This window comes from Fusarium falciforme, chromosome 6, assembly GCF_026873545.1.
Source record: "Fusarium falciforme chromosome 6, complete sequence".
Taxonomy (NCBI): domain Eukaryota; kingdom Fungi; phylum Ascomycota; class Sordariomycetes; order Hypocreales; family Nectriaceae; genus Fusarium; species Fusarium falciforme.
Window position 1 is genome coordinate 1,916,705 of NC_070549.1, and position 15,219 is coordinate 1,931,923.

Genomic DNA, 15,219 nt, shown 5'->3' on the forward strand with positions numbered 1-15,219 from the left:
ACACGTTCGTTAGATCTTGAACAGTTTCCTGTGACTTCTCTTCCCTGAATTGACCTCTTCTTGTGCCTTTTACCCCTCCAAGATGACGTCGTATCCTCGCCCAGACTTTGAGCGCAACCCCCTTCGCTGGGAGACCCTCAACGGACAATGGGACTTTCTCTTTGACGACGCCGACACTGGCCTTGCAGAGAACTGGCAGCGCACCGGCCTTCCTGAAAAGGTCAGCGTCACCACCTCCAACACGCGCGAGGGCGCCTCAGCAGAGAGCGACAGCGTCGTCCAGAAGATCGTTGGCGACACCCAGGCCCTGATCCAGAACAATGTCTTTTCCGCCTCGTCTCAGACGACAAACTCCAAGACCAAGATCAAGGTCCCTTTTGTGTTCCAGTCTCCCGCCTCGGGCATTAATGAGCGAGGTGTTCATGAGGTGCTGTGGTACGAGCGTGCCATTTCTGACCTGCGGAGTGCGCAGGAGAAGGAGCAGGGACATCGCCTTGTCTTGAGGTTTGGTGCTGTCGACTATGAGGCCACTGTCTGGCTAAATGGAGAGTACATTGGTGGTCATCGAGGTGGACATGTTCCCTTCGAGATTGACGCCACTGACGCTGTGAACGCTGCTGGACAGTCGTCCGTTCACCGTCTGACCATCCGCGTCTACGACTCGGCCTATGACTTGACACAGCCGCGAGGCAAGCAATACTGGGGTGCCAAGCCCGAGAGTATCTTCTACACGCCCTCGGGTGGTATCTGGCAGTCAGTCTGGCTGGAGGTTGTTCCCTCAGCTCGCATCGCCGATAGTTCATCCGGCACTGTCATCAAGTCCAACGACATCCACGGAGGGCAGCTCCGCAGTACCATTGTTACCAAGGGCAGGCGAGTTGGCAAGGGCTACAGCGTTGAGCTCGAGGCTAGCTTTGCTGGTGTTCCGGTGGCCAAGTCAGAGAAGAAGGCTCTTCCCCGGGAGACCGACACTGTTGCTGTTGATTTGAGCGTGCGTCTATCTGAAGAGCAGAGGTCCAAGTTGCCTCAGTCCGTTCTCCAAGATGCACCTCTCGATAATAATTCCTGCTGGCGGGATGGTGTTGCTCTCTGGTCTCCTGAACACCCTCAGCTCTACGACCTCGTCATTCGGCTCTACGACGGCTCTGACAAGGTCATTGACGAAGTCAAGACCACCACTGGTATGAGGTCTATCGATTGGACCAAGGGCGATGGTCTCTGGAGACTCAATGACAAGCCTTACTTCCAAGCTCTATGCTTGGACCAGGGCTACTGGCCCGACACATTCATGACGCCCCCAACCCCAGAGAGTCTCAAGACTGACATTGAGCTTGCAAAGAAGATGGGTCTCAACGGTTGCAGAAAGCACCAGAAGGTTGAGGATCCCCTCTTTTACTACTGGGCCGACAAGCTTGGCTATCTCGTCTGGGGGGAGATGGCCAACGCCTACCAGTTCAGCCAGGAGTACGTGGAGCGCTTCAACGCTGAGTGGACTGAGGCTGTCAAGCTTGTTATCAACCACCCGTCTGTCGTGACGTGGACTCCTGTCAACGAGAGCTGGGGCTACGGCTCTCTCAAGGACAATGTCGATCAGCGCAACCACATCCGACAACTTTACTACCTGACCAAGTAAGAAGCCACGATTATCTTAAGAATTTTACTCACACATAAACAGGAGTCTTGACAACACTCGAAGCATCAACGACAACTGCGGCTGGGAGCACGTCATCACTGACCTCACAACCTTCCACGACTACAGCGATGGCCCAGAGCTCGAAAAGACATGCGCCAGCCTCGACCTCATCACGGGCCAAAAGGCCGGCCGAGACATGTTTGTGCCTGCTATCCCCGGCGTTGAGGAGGGTGCAAAGCACAAGCCCGGCGCACCCGTCATGAACACCGAGTTTGGCGGAGTCAACATTGCCCCGGCCAAGAAGGAAGACGGAGAGGAGAACCGCGACTGGGGATACACGACGGCGACTAACCCTGATGACCTGGTCAAGAGGATCAATAGACTCGTCAGGGGTACGATTGAGGGAGGATACTGCTGCACCTTTGTCTACACACAGCTGTGAGTACATCGAATCCTGGATCATCTTTAGATTTACTAACCGTCTAAAGTGCCGATATCGAGCAAGAGGTTAACGGTCTATACACCTTCAACCGTGAGGAGAAGCTGGACTCGACCAAGGTCAAGGCGCTCATCACGGATGCGATCCAGACTTTTTACAACAGGGTCAACAAGGCTTGAGTGCCAGGCTCAGCAGGAGTAGATATGGGGTCGTAATGAAAGAAAGACCTCTGATGACTACCGAAGCTGGCAGTTCTAGCCATATAACTGCCAATTGGATAAAGAGCCTTTTTGAGTCCACGTCATCATACTTTCCGTTATGATTTTGGATCATGTTGTGTGTTTACTCCGCATGAGACAAGAGATACGTGTAAACGAAAATGAAAATCTATTCACACCGAATCTGCCTTATTGTTCAATTACCAATTGGGAAGACCAAGACCTGTTCAATTATTCACCCAGGTCTACCTCGGTGAGGAGAAGTCTGGTCATTTTGACTGCTCGACGGTTTCATGTTTGTAGCTTGCGTGACAAGAGATAAGACGCAGCCATAGTAACCAACTACCCACTCACTCCCTTCATCCAAGGTCTTTCCTCCAGTATTGACTGTAGAGATTCTTATCATCATTGAAGTAAGGGTACCGAAACGGCTTGCGCCTGAATACTAAGGCTGAGATCTATGAGATCCAAGTTGCAAGCGGAAAACGAACCCAACGTGGTGTTTCTAGGATTCGAACCAAGAACTCGTATCTCAGCCCTTGAGAATAAAAGCCACCGAGAGACTCGTGAATGTGACAATAACAAAGAAATCTCCTCCTGCTGTCCAACGCGGCAGCCATCACGCGTCGCTGGACGCCACCTCGCTAAGGTCTCAAAAGTGCATAGTGCAGGGGCGTAGCACACTGTACCCTCAGTTCACGACAGCGCTGTTTGTATGACTGTTTGAGATTCATGAGCTTCATTCCTTGCCAGGTTACAGGCAGATTAAGGCTAAATTTCTCGTCTAGTCTCCTCTTCCCATTCTCCTCGAGGCTCAATGTCGAGGTCCTCTCCACAACCCCAACCAACCCCAAGCAGGCGAATAGAGGAATGTTTGCTTTTTACGCACGGTGCTACTTCTCGCGTAGCAAACAAGCAGGCTGTTTATCTACAATTCACCACAAAACAGCAGAACAAAGTTGAAAAGTCTAGTAAAAAGGTCAATGAGGCATCGCATAAGCTCTCCATGGTTTCAGACACGTCTACAACCCCAATACAGGCCGCCCATTGCCGTCAAACACTATCATGAGTTCATGACTGCGGGGAGAGCTGTCCAAGTCACGTGATCTTGCATGAGATGATGTTCTCGCGAGCCCAGTCACACGCCCCATGATGATGCGTGGCTGGGGAATCAAGTCAACAACTTGTTCACCACCACCCGCCAGGCCGGCTTTTGCCCGCGGTTGGGATCTCCGTACACGCTGCTCTGCCATCTGCGATATCATACGCCCGAGAGGTCCAATTGAATGCCATAGACCTCCTCCCGCGACCATCTCGCGCCATGCCGACCACCAAACCCAACGCGCCGACCTCCGAGGCTGATGGTCCCCACGATAACATCGACACGATCCGCATCCCAGAGCCCCATGGGGCATATCTCCAGACCCGTGGCGCAAGAGCTGCTCGTCGCATATACAAGGCCATGGGTGTCTGGCCCTGGGATATAGTCCCCGAGGCGCCCCCAAAGATGTGGGCCATCAACCTGCTCGAGGACCTGGCGCTGGTCGCGGATCATGTCGCGAGGAATCCCGGAGACACCTTGGAGGATCTCCAGGGGGAGCTGCGAAAGTCCCTAGCGCGCGACCGGAAACCTTCCTATGCTGGTAAATTGATGGCACAGGATGTCCATGCAGCAAAGAAGCGTTTCGTGCGAACAATCCCACAATCGCCAACTCGAGATCTCCAAGATGATGGGACTGGCGATGACAGCGGCACCGTCGAGCGACGATCAGGACGGCGACGAAGAACGACAAACTACAGCGCCCCAGACTCGCCCACCGATCCTTCTCGATCGCGTCGCCATACTTCCTCAGAGGAAAGCGAGGAGCACATGGCTTCATCCATTACTGTTGCCTCCGAGTTTCCTCCATCTCCTCCTCTTCCTCGCAGTGTCAGAACGCTCAAGCGACCCGCTACCACGATACCCAGTCCGATAGAGAAGCGCATCCGCCACAGCTCGCCAGAAGGCTCGCGCTTGTCTGCTGCGCAGAGTTTGATGATGTTCAGTTCACCGATGGCTACTTACCAAATGGCTACATCTTTTGGCCCGAACGCTACAGTAAGTTCCTACTATAAATTGCCATTCGCGATAATCCAGGTCACTGACACAAACAGTCTAATGCGACTCGGTCCCTCGATGCCAGCAATCTCTACGAGCCCCTCCAGTCCGCGACAAATGTCTACACCGCGGCCATCGATGGCTACGTCCGGTCAATACGCGCTAACCTCGTTATTGCCCAAAAGGAGATATTTCCACATCGAACCACACACCAGGAGGCCATGAGCAAGCTTCGCGCAGCTCAGGATCGGGTGCAGGATATACAGAACGACATAGCAGACTCGCAAGAGAAGCTGCGCAGACTTCTCGAGGAAACTGCTCAGCAAGACGCGATTGCGCCCCAACTCCATGCCCTCCAGGAGAACAACATGTCTCTGCCACCCGAGATTGCACAGGCGATACAGAGCTATGACTCACGGAGGGCAGCTAAGAACGAGGAGGTCAAGAAGCAAGAGGCGACAATAGGTGCACAACAGGCAGAGCTAAAACGGGCGGCGGAAGATCTGGATGCAGCAGAGAAGAACTCCACGGGCCTCGAGACAGACATCCAGGATCTCCAGGCGGCCGTTACACGCGGCACCGAGGCAGCAAGACTGGCCAACATGTTTGGCGTCGTGGTCCAGCTGGGACCAGAGGGCCTGGCGGCTATCGAGCGGATATACCCCGAGATTGGTTCCCTGCTTGACTCGCTGCTCGCTTCAAAGAGCAACGGTCAGCAGCAGCAGAACCACCAGGTGCAGGAGATTATGGACAGAGAGCGAAATAATGGACTGTGAGGACTTGTTTGGGATCATGTGTATGCTTCAGGGTTTTGTTGCCAGGCGAGCGAGGTTGAAAGAGGTTTCCATAGCGGGATTTGTATGTATCGGTAATCATGAATTTGTACGGGTTTGATCAATTGTCGAAACATCCGGGATCCAAGTTGTGCCCAGTAGATAATGTCTCATAACCCGAAGAACCTTCACAAAGACACTGCGCAGTTTTAAAGAATGCTCAATTGCAAAAGAAGGTCAATCTCGACTTTTGGGTTTGCAAAAGGGAGCTTTGCCTGTTCTCATCTAGGGTAGTCATGGAGCGCATGTTTGGATTCGTGACCCGCCCGCGCTAGCAACTATGAACCATGCTACCGATGACCCAAGTATCCAATCACCACGGTTCCGTGGTCTAGTTGGTTATGGCATCTCGTTAACACCGAGAAGGTCCCCGGTTCGATCCCGGGCGGAACCACTCTTTTTGCCCTTAGGCTTTTCTTTTGCCCCGTCGTCCCATTTGGCAGGGGTCAATCAAGTCTCCAGTAGATGTTCAATTGGAGAGAAGAACGTATCACCATATCCCAAGTGGCAATTTTCGAGTGGTGGATTCCCCAAGTCGAACATGAGACGACCAAACATCAGGGTCAAGACGAGCACCGAATTGCACCCGAATTCCTTGGCCATCTCAACGAAAATGGCCGGGTCATTGGCTTTCTCATGGAGCAGGTTGTTGGAGACTATGCTTCCCTGGATGATCTGCCTGCTTGTGAGACCACGTTGCGGAGGCTGCACACCATGGGTCTGGTTCATGGAGACGTGAAGCGCTTCAACTTTGTGGTGGATCGCTCGACAGGCCAAGCGAGGATTATTGACTTTGAACATGCTGAGCCATATGATGAGGAGAAGGCGCAACTGGAACTGGAACAATTGAGGGCAGAGCCGTCTGAGACGACGGGAAGAGGAACAGCCACGACAATAGTAAAAGGCGTGAGCGTGATTGATGTGACTCCTGTTCCTTACCCGTGGGCAATGGACTAAAAGGTTATCCGTTGGAAACTAGATAGCCATCCATATTGTCATGTATGTCCTCTCTCATGTCATGGTTATCTCTTCCGCTCCGGGGTCCACTTCTCATGTACCCGTAGCTTCTAGCTTGTAGGTCGGGCGGCGTTTGGAGGAGCACATCCTCATTGTTCTTCCTCCCAGTTTTGGAGCAGACGACTCGCACCATAACACTGGCTGATATGGTCTATGAACCCTCTCCGAGAACGAAGCCGAGTTAGTATGGCAAGAAGTGGGCGAGTTGGGCCAGTCCCTCGCGGTACCAGCTCCTGCAGCACAGAAGCCGGTAACGATCCGACAGAGTGCTGGTCATATATATAACGGCAACCTCGACATAGCCTTCCATAGTCAAGTCCTGAACTAGTCAGAGTAGGCATTCGAATGGACGCCATCCGGGGTTATTTATCGTTCACGCGGTTGGGCATGGACGGGAGTTTGGACAGGCCGCACCCTGGTGGTTGCAAGGGGGCCTCATGAAATTGCCTGAGTGTGTAGACGTCTTTGGGGCTTATTCCATATCTCGGCTCTGGCTTGAGCTTGGCAACGTTTTCAGCAGAGCCATGTACGTCGATTACTAACTGCAAGAGTTGTTTGATGCTGACGAGGCGGAACGACTGATGGTATTTAACCCTGTACCTCACACAGTAAGACCCAGGAATGCTCCGCATGATGGGTATTCTCTGTAACTGGTTGTCCGTAAGGGCGTACCATCGCTTCGCAAAGGTCACCGTGGTCAACCAGAATGCGTAGTTTTGGAGAAGGCATTCGAAACAGACCCTCCCGCACGTTGGTAAGAATAGAAAAGCAACAAACTCGAAGCAAGAGACACATTGCTCTTCCAAAAGTACTTGTCGAAGCAACGCAGCTGAGTGGAATCGGAGTAGTTGTGTTTTCCCCAGCGCGGCTAGGATTTTTGGGCAGTGCGTCATTACATCACGATACGATGACAATGTTTCTATCGTTCTCTATCCTCTAAGGGAGACCCGTGGTACTCGGGAGAGAGACTGGAAGTCGAGAAGGTTGAGCACTTCAAGCAGAAGCTCTGGTGGTAGGAGATCCAGTCGGCCGAGTGATGAGCTATTCGAGGCTCGAGATATGGTTGAAGGTTTTGGCTGAGAGAGATCTCGAATCATCCCACCCAAGTCCAACTCGGGGATGGAAGTGAGCTTTGTAATGAGCTCGTCGGAGAACTCTGTCTGGGGCGCCATGGCCAGAAAGACCGTCTTGACCGCCTGAGGAAACGAGCCAAAATGCAAAGCTAAGATGAGCCTTTAGAGCCCGATTCGCCTAGCGCATATGATGATGAAGAAAAACAAGGCACGGGAGGGAGGATAGAGCGGGTGCCTTCACGATAAAAGAACGGACACGCAGCGACGCACTTTGATTCTGAACCTCATTGTTGAGCATCATTTTGAACATAGACCCCTAAAGATGCATACCGCGATAATTGCATAACACAAAGACATGCAAACACTCAAGTTACAGAGCAAACATAACGATGCCAACCAAGCCCCTCTTAAACTATAGCATTGTAATTCAACTTTCCCAAGCTGTATTATTCAGTTAATGCAGTAGGATGGCCAAGTTGTGCCCCCCCTTAAGTGGATAATCCGGTGCAACTCGAGCCGACCAGTGACCACCAGCTGCCAGTCTAATTGTTACCACCTCCCTCCTCTTTGTTTTCGTCTCTAAACAACAACTTGCTCAAAAACACCAACATGCCTGAATTCAACTGTTACAATGGAAAGGGCAAACACACTGCTAGGCGTACGAGAGATATCAATATCAGCCAGTCATCGATCCCAATGTGTATCCGTTTCCTCCATCTCGACCAGAACCGAACAGCAACAATGACCGTTGCGACCGGGATCATGGCGGCGCAAACACCCACCACCTTCGCTTCTTCATCGTACGCAAAGAACTCGGGCGGGAAATTGGAAGGGCTCGTCATGATAGTTGTAGAAAGAATGTGTGACGATGGAAAGAAAGCTCCCAGAAACACGTCGACCCAGACATTGGAAGAGCCGAACGCCTGGTTTCGTTACCACGGGCTCGGGTGCGCCATCCCACGTCCAAGATTGAGTCTGTGCCTAATAAATGGGAAACCATCTCAAGGCACCCCTTAACCGAGGGAGGAACCATTATGGGTCGAGTGCAAGGGGGATTTGAGTTCAGCTGTAACTGGACCTTGCATATCGCAGAACTAACAACGCTTGGCAGAACCAACAAGAATCTGCAGGAACCGAATCTTTGGCACCCATTCCAAAGGTCCCACCTCTTGCATAGACAAGGGCTCGTCATAGCGGAAGGTTTTACTAGAAACGTGGTGAGCGGCGTCTCCTGACGAGCTCGTGGGTAAGACACGGAAGGATTCGTCGTCGTATGATGCCCTATACTTAAGGCTATACCCGCCCCCATGTGGAACCTGCAGCACGAAAAGTCAATGCCTGATCCTGAATCGGAACTGTTTCGGCGTTTTTTTGAGGCTCAAGCTGCCCGGATTGCCGGATATAACTACCCGCACTGCGCCGCCACTGTCCACTTGGGTTCACAGCTACTTTTCTTCCCCCCTCGGTTACATCTCGCAGATCATAAACAAAGATGGGCTCGGTTAATGATAAACCTGTTTTCCTTGTCGTCACCGGGGCATGGCATCCACCCGTCTGCTACGACTCCCTCAAGAACGAGCTCAACCGCCTTGGCTACGAATGCGCAATCCCCCATATGCCCTCGATGGGCCACGGAACACACGGAGTGACCTGGGAGGCCGACAAGGCAAAGGTTTTGGAGACGGCTGGCCCTTACTTTGATGAAGGCAGAGAGGTGGTCCTCGTCGGCCACTCGTACGGAGGCATCCCTGCCACGGTCGCCACAGAGGGACAGGGGGCCCACGAGCGAGCTGAGCGAGGGCTGAAGGGTGGATTCCGCTCCATCGTCTTTCTTGCGGCTTTCGCGGTTCCCGTCAAGGGTTGGGATTTGTTGACGACCTTTGGTGGAGCTTGGCCTGACTGGCAAAACACCCAAGAGGCTTACACAAAGGCAAGCATTTACAAACATGTTTTCAGCTGTTACTCTAACATGATTGCCACAGAACAAGCAGTCTACCGTCAATGAGAAGGGCTTTCAGATGCTCTACAACGACACCACAGAGGAAGAAGCAAGAAAGGTCTACGCAAACTTGCTGCCGCACTCCCAAGACGCCTTCGAGACAGGCATCGACTTTATCGCGACCGACATTACCATCCCAAAGACTTATCTAATCTGCGAGAACGACCTCATCTTCCCCCTGGCTCTTCAGGAGCAGCTGGTCAAGTTGACCCCCGGCATGAAAGAGAGGCGGATAGCGGCTGGCCATAGCCCGTTCCTGGGCAAGTCTCCTGAGACTTGTAGGATTCTCGTCGAAATTGCCGAGGACCAGTAAGCTTGGGAGAAAGTGCTTAAGTGACACTACGTTAAGCGAAGCGACATGAGATGAGATCACCATGAGGAGGTGTCCCGTTGATGCTAAAGATTGGCTAGATCTGGGTAGACATTGATAGATTACGCAGATGCGTAAAGATATAAACACAAGCACGCCATTGTAGGCAAACACACTGACATCTCTTGTTCTTGGAAAGACATGCAATTGAGCAATGGCACGGGATAATACGGTCAAAGAAGAGCAGAAGCTTAGTTAATATTGAAGGCTCCAGACTATGATTGCTATCCATGTCACCGGCTCCAGCATCAGAGAGCAGCTTTGTGAATTGTTTCACCTAAGCTTTCATATAGAGACTATTGGGATGACATCAAGGACACAGTTAACACAGAAGTTTTTGTCTTTGTCGGGATACCTGCGCTTGAATTGATAATTGAGCACCAGTTTGCAACTTGGTGAAATGGAAACAATGGCAGTTTGTATTCAATTTCTACCACAGTAGTTCTACAAACACGCTGTTAAGTCCTTGGCCGCTTATTATGTGCATATGCTCTCTTCTCGTGACATGCCCAGCCAATCGATGCTTCATCAGTACGCTGGCCACTCATCAGACCAGGCATCACTGCCCGAAGAGCCCGTTACCGGCTCCTCGGACTCAGAGTAGGTGGTAGACATTGACTGTTCCCTTTCCCTAGACCTTTTATCAGCGACGTCTGTGCTCTCGAGCTCCTGCCAGTACCCCTGTCGCATGTGAGAAAGGCGCCTCAACTCCCTCGGTGCGCCAAGGTACCCTACTTTGACGTTTGGAACACCCCATTTTCGGACTGACTGGCGCAAGTCTTCGTCTCGGCCTTCCTGAAGGCGCTCCTCAAACTCGTCGCCCACCCATGTCGAAAAGCCTGCCCAGGCGGCTGCATAGTGTTCAACCAGACTTGATCCGACAACGAACTTGCTGAGATCTCTAAATGTAGAGATTTTCCGGACTTCTTCAAGGTGGCAATCCGCAGCGTCGCAGTCGATCCATTCCAAGGGTTGTGTTCCGGCAACAGGACCAAAGATGCCATTGGCTATGAACAGTTGTTCAAGGTGAGGCATGACACGCAGAGTCCCCATTATTTTTATCAACAGGTCGGGGGAAGAAGGGTCCACCATATCGAGTACTCGGTCGAAAGGAAGGACAAGTCGTCGGACGCTGAGTAGATCCAAAGGCATAAACTGGGTCAGGTTGTATGGGAGGGCTAACAGCATATCGTCGAAGTAGCGGCCTTGGGCGTCAATTTTATACCTCTGGAATTGAATTATATCGGGATCTCTGAGAAAAAGCGTATCGCGTCGAAAGTTAAACCAAGTCCGGGCTTCTGAGGTGCGAGTTGGGAAAGCGAGTTCGTACCCGAGTCGTCTCAAGCGGTTTCGAGAGTCGCGGCACGTGTGCAGCAGAGGCGGTATTGGAGCTTTGGAGTAGAGGCTCGAGCTTCGACATAGATTCCATGCAAGCTCAGGTCGATGAGCAAGCCAGACGGGATCGAGGCGGGGGCAACTTTGGGATGGCTTCCATGGATCAGGCTGAGCAGGCGACTGGCTGATTGGCTCATGGGGTTCCAGGATCTGCGGATTCCATCCTGGTAGCCCCAAGACGTAAGGGCGCCAGTAAGGAGCAAAGTATGCCAGAGAAGGATGTATAAAAGGTCGTTTGCCCGTGAATTGGAGCTGGTATAGAAATGCGAGCACATCAGGGGAAGAGACCTGAGGGCTCTCCTCGACTCTGACGATACGTGGAGGTGTCGCAAGAAGGTAAACCTCGTCTCTTATATCGTCGGGGAGGTTGAAAAATGTATGAAAAGTATCTCGATTCATTGTTATTGGATTTTTGTTGGAGGCCATGATGGTGGTACGGGGATGAACGAGCTGCGAGTTTCGGCGGGAGGCAGGTTGGGTTTCATGACCGCTACCTGGCTTGGCGTTCGTTCCAGAACTGATGGTTCTTTCCAAAAGATATATAAGAGATCATCGAGAAGTTGAGGGGAACGTTGAGTGGGAGAGGAGAGGGAAGTAGCGCCTATTAAGGAAGAAGGAAGTTGCTGTGGCAGTTGGTAACAGATGAGAGCTGGCTTTGGATAACTCTCAATTGCACTCAAAGAAGTGATGAAAAGCTGTTGGAGATGAATCATGTAGATATGTATACTGAAAAACTGCCACCAAGTAACCAATAGACATTGCAATGAACATTAGCTTGTTGGTGACTTAGTGATCCATGGTGACACTTCTTTCACATCACCAGGGAGTGCCAGGCACGGGAGCAATGAGAACAGTTTTAAGTGCGTTGAAAACATTCCATGGAGCCCCGTGATTGGGGCCATTCATCGATGGGGTAGAGCTACCTTTGATCTACGCATGATGCACCAGCTTGTATCTGTAACAGGTTGTTTGTAGAAACATGGCATGTAGGACAATCAGCAACATATTTATCTCTTTCAATAATGGTATCTCTCGAACAATACGCTATAGTGATTCAGTAATTGCACACCTGACCTTGACATCCACACCCTCTAACTAGAGGCCTTCTCTTGCATCTCGCCCGTCGTATCATCAGCAGCCCTGCCTCCCTCGCCGCTCAGAACCTTGACTCCAGGCTCAAAGGACTCACTTCTGTTGATGGGGGGTCCCTTGAAATGCTTTCGAGCATAGGCAAAGTACCAGATAAAGGCGATGGCGGCAAACCCGGCCCAGACGACGGAAGCATAGTTCATGGTGCCTGCATCGACGGGAAGCGACACGGGCATGCAGAAGATGACGACAGAGAAGATGATCCAGACAACGCAGATTCCGTTGATGATTGGGCCAAACTTTCCAAGAGGGTAGGGCGAGTGCTGGACGATCTTGCGTCGGCGGATGAGGTTGACCAGGACGGGAACACCGTACGAGGTGGACAAGCAAATGGTGGCAACACCAGTGAAGGAGTTGAAGGCAGCCGAAGATCCAAAGTAGATGCAGCCGAGAATGCAATCGATGACAGTGGACAAGACGAGCGCCCAGACAGGCATGTCAAGTTTGTGGTTGACACGAGACCACAGCTTGTATCCTGGGATAGCACCATCACGAGCAAAGGCGTAGGTGCAGCGGGAAGCGGCAGTGAGAGCACCGATACCGGCGAACATGAGGATTCCGAGGATGAGGAAGAGAAGACCGAAGCCGCCAGCGGCAGAACCTGTCACGACCTTGAACAAGGTGCCAATGGGCTGCGAGTTGGCCACAGCAAGAAGCATCTGGACGTCGGGGAGGACAAAGAGGATGGGCACCAGGTAGATGACGCCAGTGACGCCGGCGGCGGCAACGGAGAGGACGATGGCCTTGGGGACTTCGCGCTCGGGGTTCTGAACCTCCTCACACATGGCAGCGACCATGCCGTAGCCAGTAAGGACATAGGCACCTATCCACGTTAGTGCTGGAAGTGAATATGGGTATTGATATTTTTACCTTGCAACAGACCAACAAAGAACGACCATCCCGAGGGCCAACCACTCGCCGAAGCATCATAATGGCTAAAGACAAACTCACCAGACCGGCGAGTATCAGCCATGGTCAACAAGGTGACGATGATGATAATGACACTCGCGCCGGTCCAGTAAATGCAGACCTTGTTGATAAGATCCAGGTATCGAGAGCCAAAGGCGTTCACCAACGCACATACGAGCATAACAGCCCAAAAGCACAACACCGTCTGCCATTCATTGGCCACAAAATCCTCGTTAAAGATGGTGATGGCGCTAAGGATGAGTTGCGCTCCCGAGAAGTTGATGGACAATGTGACGGTCCAGTTGCCGACGAGAGTAAGCCAACCATCGACGAAGCTGACCATGGGCGCATAACGTTCCGTACTGAGCATAGCACTCCAATAATACACGCCTCCGGATGTGGGGAAGACGGCGCAGATCTCGGCGAGTGAGGCGGCGATGCATAGCGAGATGAGCGACACGAGGACCCAGCCCCAGATGACGGTGACGGCCTGGCCGTTGGTCAGGGTGATGTACATTGTCGTTGAGAGACCGAACGGCACGGCCATGATGGCGAACGAGAGGCCCAGGACGCTGAGCATGCTCAGGTTCCGCGGCAGCTCGGCCTTATAGCCCAGGCGGGCGAGCGCCTGGTCGGCGTCGTTGCTCGTGCCGTGCTCCATTGGCGGCGACGCGACGGGATTTTGCTGTCACGTGATGGTAAGAATCTGTAGATGGCACGCTGGCCCTGACAGGGAGAGAGTGTGATTGCAGTTGAGAAACGACAAGGAAGGTCGCGGGGTATCACAAACAAGAAACAGAAGATGGGAAAGGAGGTTTAAGTTATGTCAAGGAGAAAGAAGCGAAATCAAGGCAGGCCTGGGCCTCGACACGACACGAACGGCCCGTCGCTGAGCTGAGGCCCAGTCGGCAAGGTTCACGGGCTGGTGTGGGTGTGGAGGAGGGGCTCCCATGCTCCGCTCCTCCACGATTTATCTCGTGCCTGATCAGGCTAGAAGGTCCGGGGTACACAACAGGAGGCTTGGCCTTTGGGGTTCGCATGTGTCTGCTGAAGCATCGCGGCTATGACTCCGCGCGGTCCGCCGACGACCAAGACCGCGCTGTCTTGGCCAACACATAGAGTCCCTGGAAGCGCTACCTTCTTTTCCTTCTCGAATATCCTCCTTGGCACTTGGCAGCCACAACCTGGACAGATCATGTCCCTTTACGAGATTACGAGGTCCACCTGATAAGCGTTCCCCGGACGCTCAAGCATCGATACAGGTATTTATTGATAATGGGCTCCACTGAAGGAGATAACCGCGTACCGCGGGCGGAATTGACCTGTGTTTGCCACACGCGTCAAGGGGCCGAGGCCGCACAAGGCACGCTTGGTGAAGAAATAATGAGACACGAGACAGCAAAGCCATCTAACTTGTCTCGAAGGCCATTCTTTTGTATTATAACAACTTGCACAACAATTACAAAATAATGCCAAGGTATCTTTATAAATACACATTTATATCTCTATATTCCGTCTTATCTGATTTGATTCAATCCTCATTGCTATCCATATCCTAAGTGGAGGTCTAGCCAACAATCGATCTCTGCTGGCGTCCCTTCTTCCTTTCCCCGCGCGCCCACACCAGCATGAGCACAGGCACTCCTCACTTGGTGGAGGTTGTGGTTGTCTGACAGCAATTACCACTTGCCTATTCCAGGATCATGCCTTGGGTGGCATGACTCGTACGACTCCTGTCATGACCTCCATTTCCCCGCTGCGCTGGTGTCGTTGTGGCTGACTTTTGTTCTCCATGATCTGAGTCACAACCGTCATACAGGGTTTCAGGTGACGAAACAGTCTCGCTCTGGGTTGCAAACGTCGATATGTAATTTAATTTTCGGTTTGTATTTTGTGTTTTAACGTTCCACTTGTCTTTTCGCGTGGCTTTCTGGATGTCCATCCCATCGAAGTCGCCAGGTCTCGACTTAACCTATACTCCTCTCGTGACGTCATCACGCGCCGAGGCGCACATTGACAACTAAGTGGCGTAGAAGAGGCAAAAGAAAGTGAAAGTGCAGGCATGGAAACAGGGATTTGAAAGAAG

The 15,219-nt window shown here is 52.2% G+C and overlaps 6 protein-coding genes across 6 annotated transcripts; 4 read left to right on the forward strand and 2 right to left on the reverse strand.

Annotated features, from left to right (window-relative positions):
- Nucleotides 1-82: 82 nt before the first annotated feature.
- On the forward strand, nucleotides 83-2,251 carry NCS54_00815000 (Hypothetical protein; the record flags this gene model as incomplete). The annotated part of the gene is made up of 3 exons (XM_053153547.1): nucleotides 83-1,629; nucleotides 1,676-2,071; nucleotides 2,122-2,251. The coding sequence occupies 3 exons, from the start codon at nucleotides 83-85 to the stop codon at nucleotides 2,249-2,251; spliced, it is 2,073 nt and encodes a 690-aa protein (XP_053009522.1).
- A 1,225-nt stretch (nucleotides 2,252-3,476) lies between these two features.
- On the forward strand, nucleotides 3,477-5,164 carry NCS54_00815100 (Hypothetical protein; the record flags this gene model as incomplete). Its single annotated transcript, XM_053153548.1, has 2 exons — nucleotides 3,477-4,388; nucleotides 4,445-5,164. The coding sequence occupies exons 1-2, from the start codon at nucleotides 3,612-3,614 to the stop codon at nucleotides 5,162-5,164; spliced, it is 1,497 nt and encodes a 498-aa protein (XP_053009523.1). The 5' UTR covers nucleotides 3,477-3,611.
- A 522-nt stretch (nucleotides 5,165-5,686) lies between these two features.
- On the forward strand, nucleotides 5,687-6,178 carry NCS54_00815200 (Protein kinase domain-containing protein; the record flags this gene model as incomplete). The annotated part of the gene is made up of 1 exon (XM_053153549.1): nucleotides 5,687-6,178. The coding sequence occupies one exon, from the start codon at nucleotides 5,687-5,689 to the stop codon at nucleotides 6,176-6,178; it is 492 nt and encodes a 163-aa protein (XP_053009524.1).
- Nucleotides 6,179-8,803: 2,625 nt separating this feature from the next.
- NCS54_00815300 (AB hydrolase-1 domain-containing protein) lies at nucleotides 8,804-9,623 on the forward strand (the record flags this gene model as incomplete). Its single annotated transcript, XM_053153550.1, has 2 exons — nucleotides 8,804-9,259; nucleotides 9,303-9,623. The coding sequence occupies 2 exons, from the start codon at nucleotides 8,804-8,806 to the stop codon at nucleotides 9,621-9,623; spliced, it is 777 nt and encodes a 258-aa protein (XP_053009525.1).
- A 585-nt stretch (nucleotides 9,624-10,208) lies between these two features.
- On the reverse strand, nucleotides 10,209-11,474 carry NCS54_00815400 (2EXR domain-containing protein; the record flags this gene model as incomplete). Its single annotated transcript, XM_053153551.1, has 1 exon — nucleotides 10,209-11,474. One exon carries the CDS (start codon nucleotides 11,472-11,474, stop codon nucleotides 10,209-10,211), a length of 1,266 nt encoding a protein of 421 aa, XP_053009526.1.
- A 692-nt stretch (nucleotides 11,475-12,166) lies between these two features.
- On the reverse strand, nucleotides 12,167-13,794 carry NCS54_00815500 (Hypothetical protein; the record flags this gene model as incomplete). The annotated part of the gene is made up of 2 exons (XM_053153552.1): nucleotides 12,167-13,047; nucleotides 13,095-13,794. The coding sequence occupies 2 exons, from the start codon at nucleotides 13,792-13,794 to the stop codon at nucleotides 12,167-12,169; spliced, it is 1,581 nt and encodes a 526-aa protein (XP_053009527.1).
- Nucleotides 13,795-15,219: the final 1,425 nt, after the last annotated feature.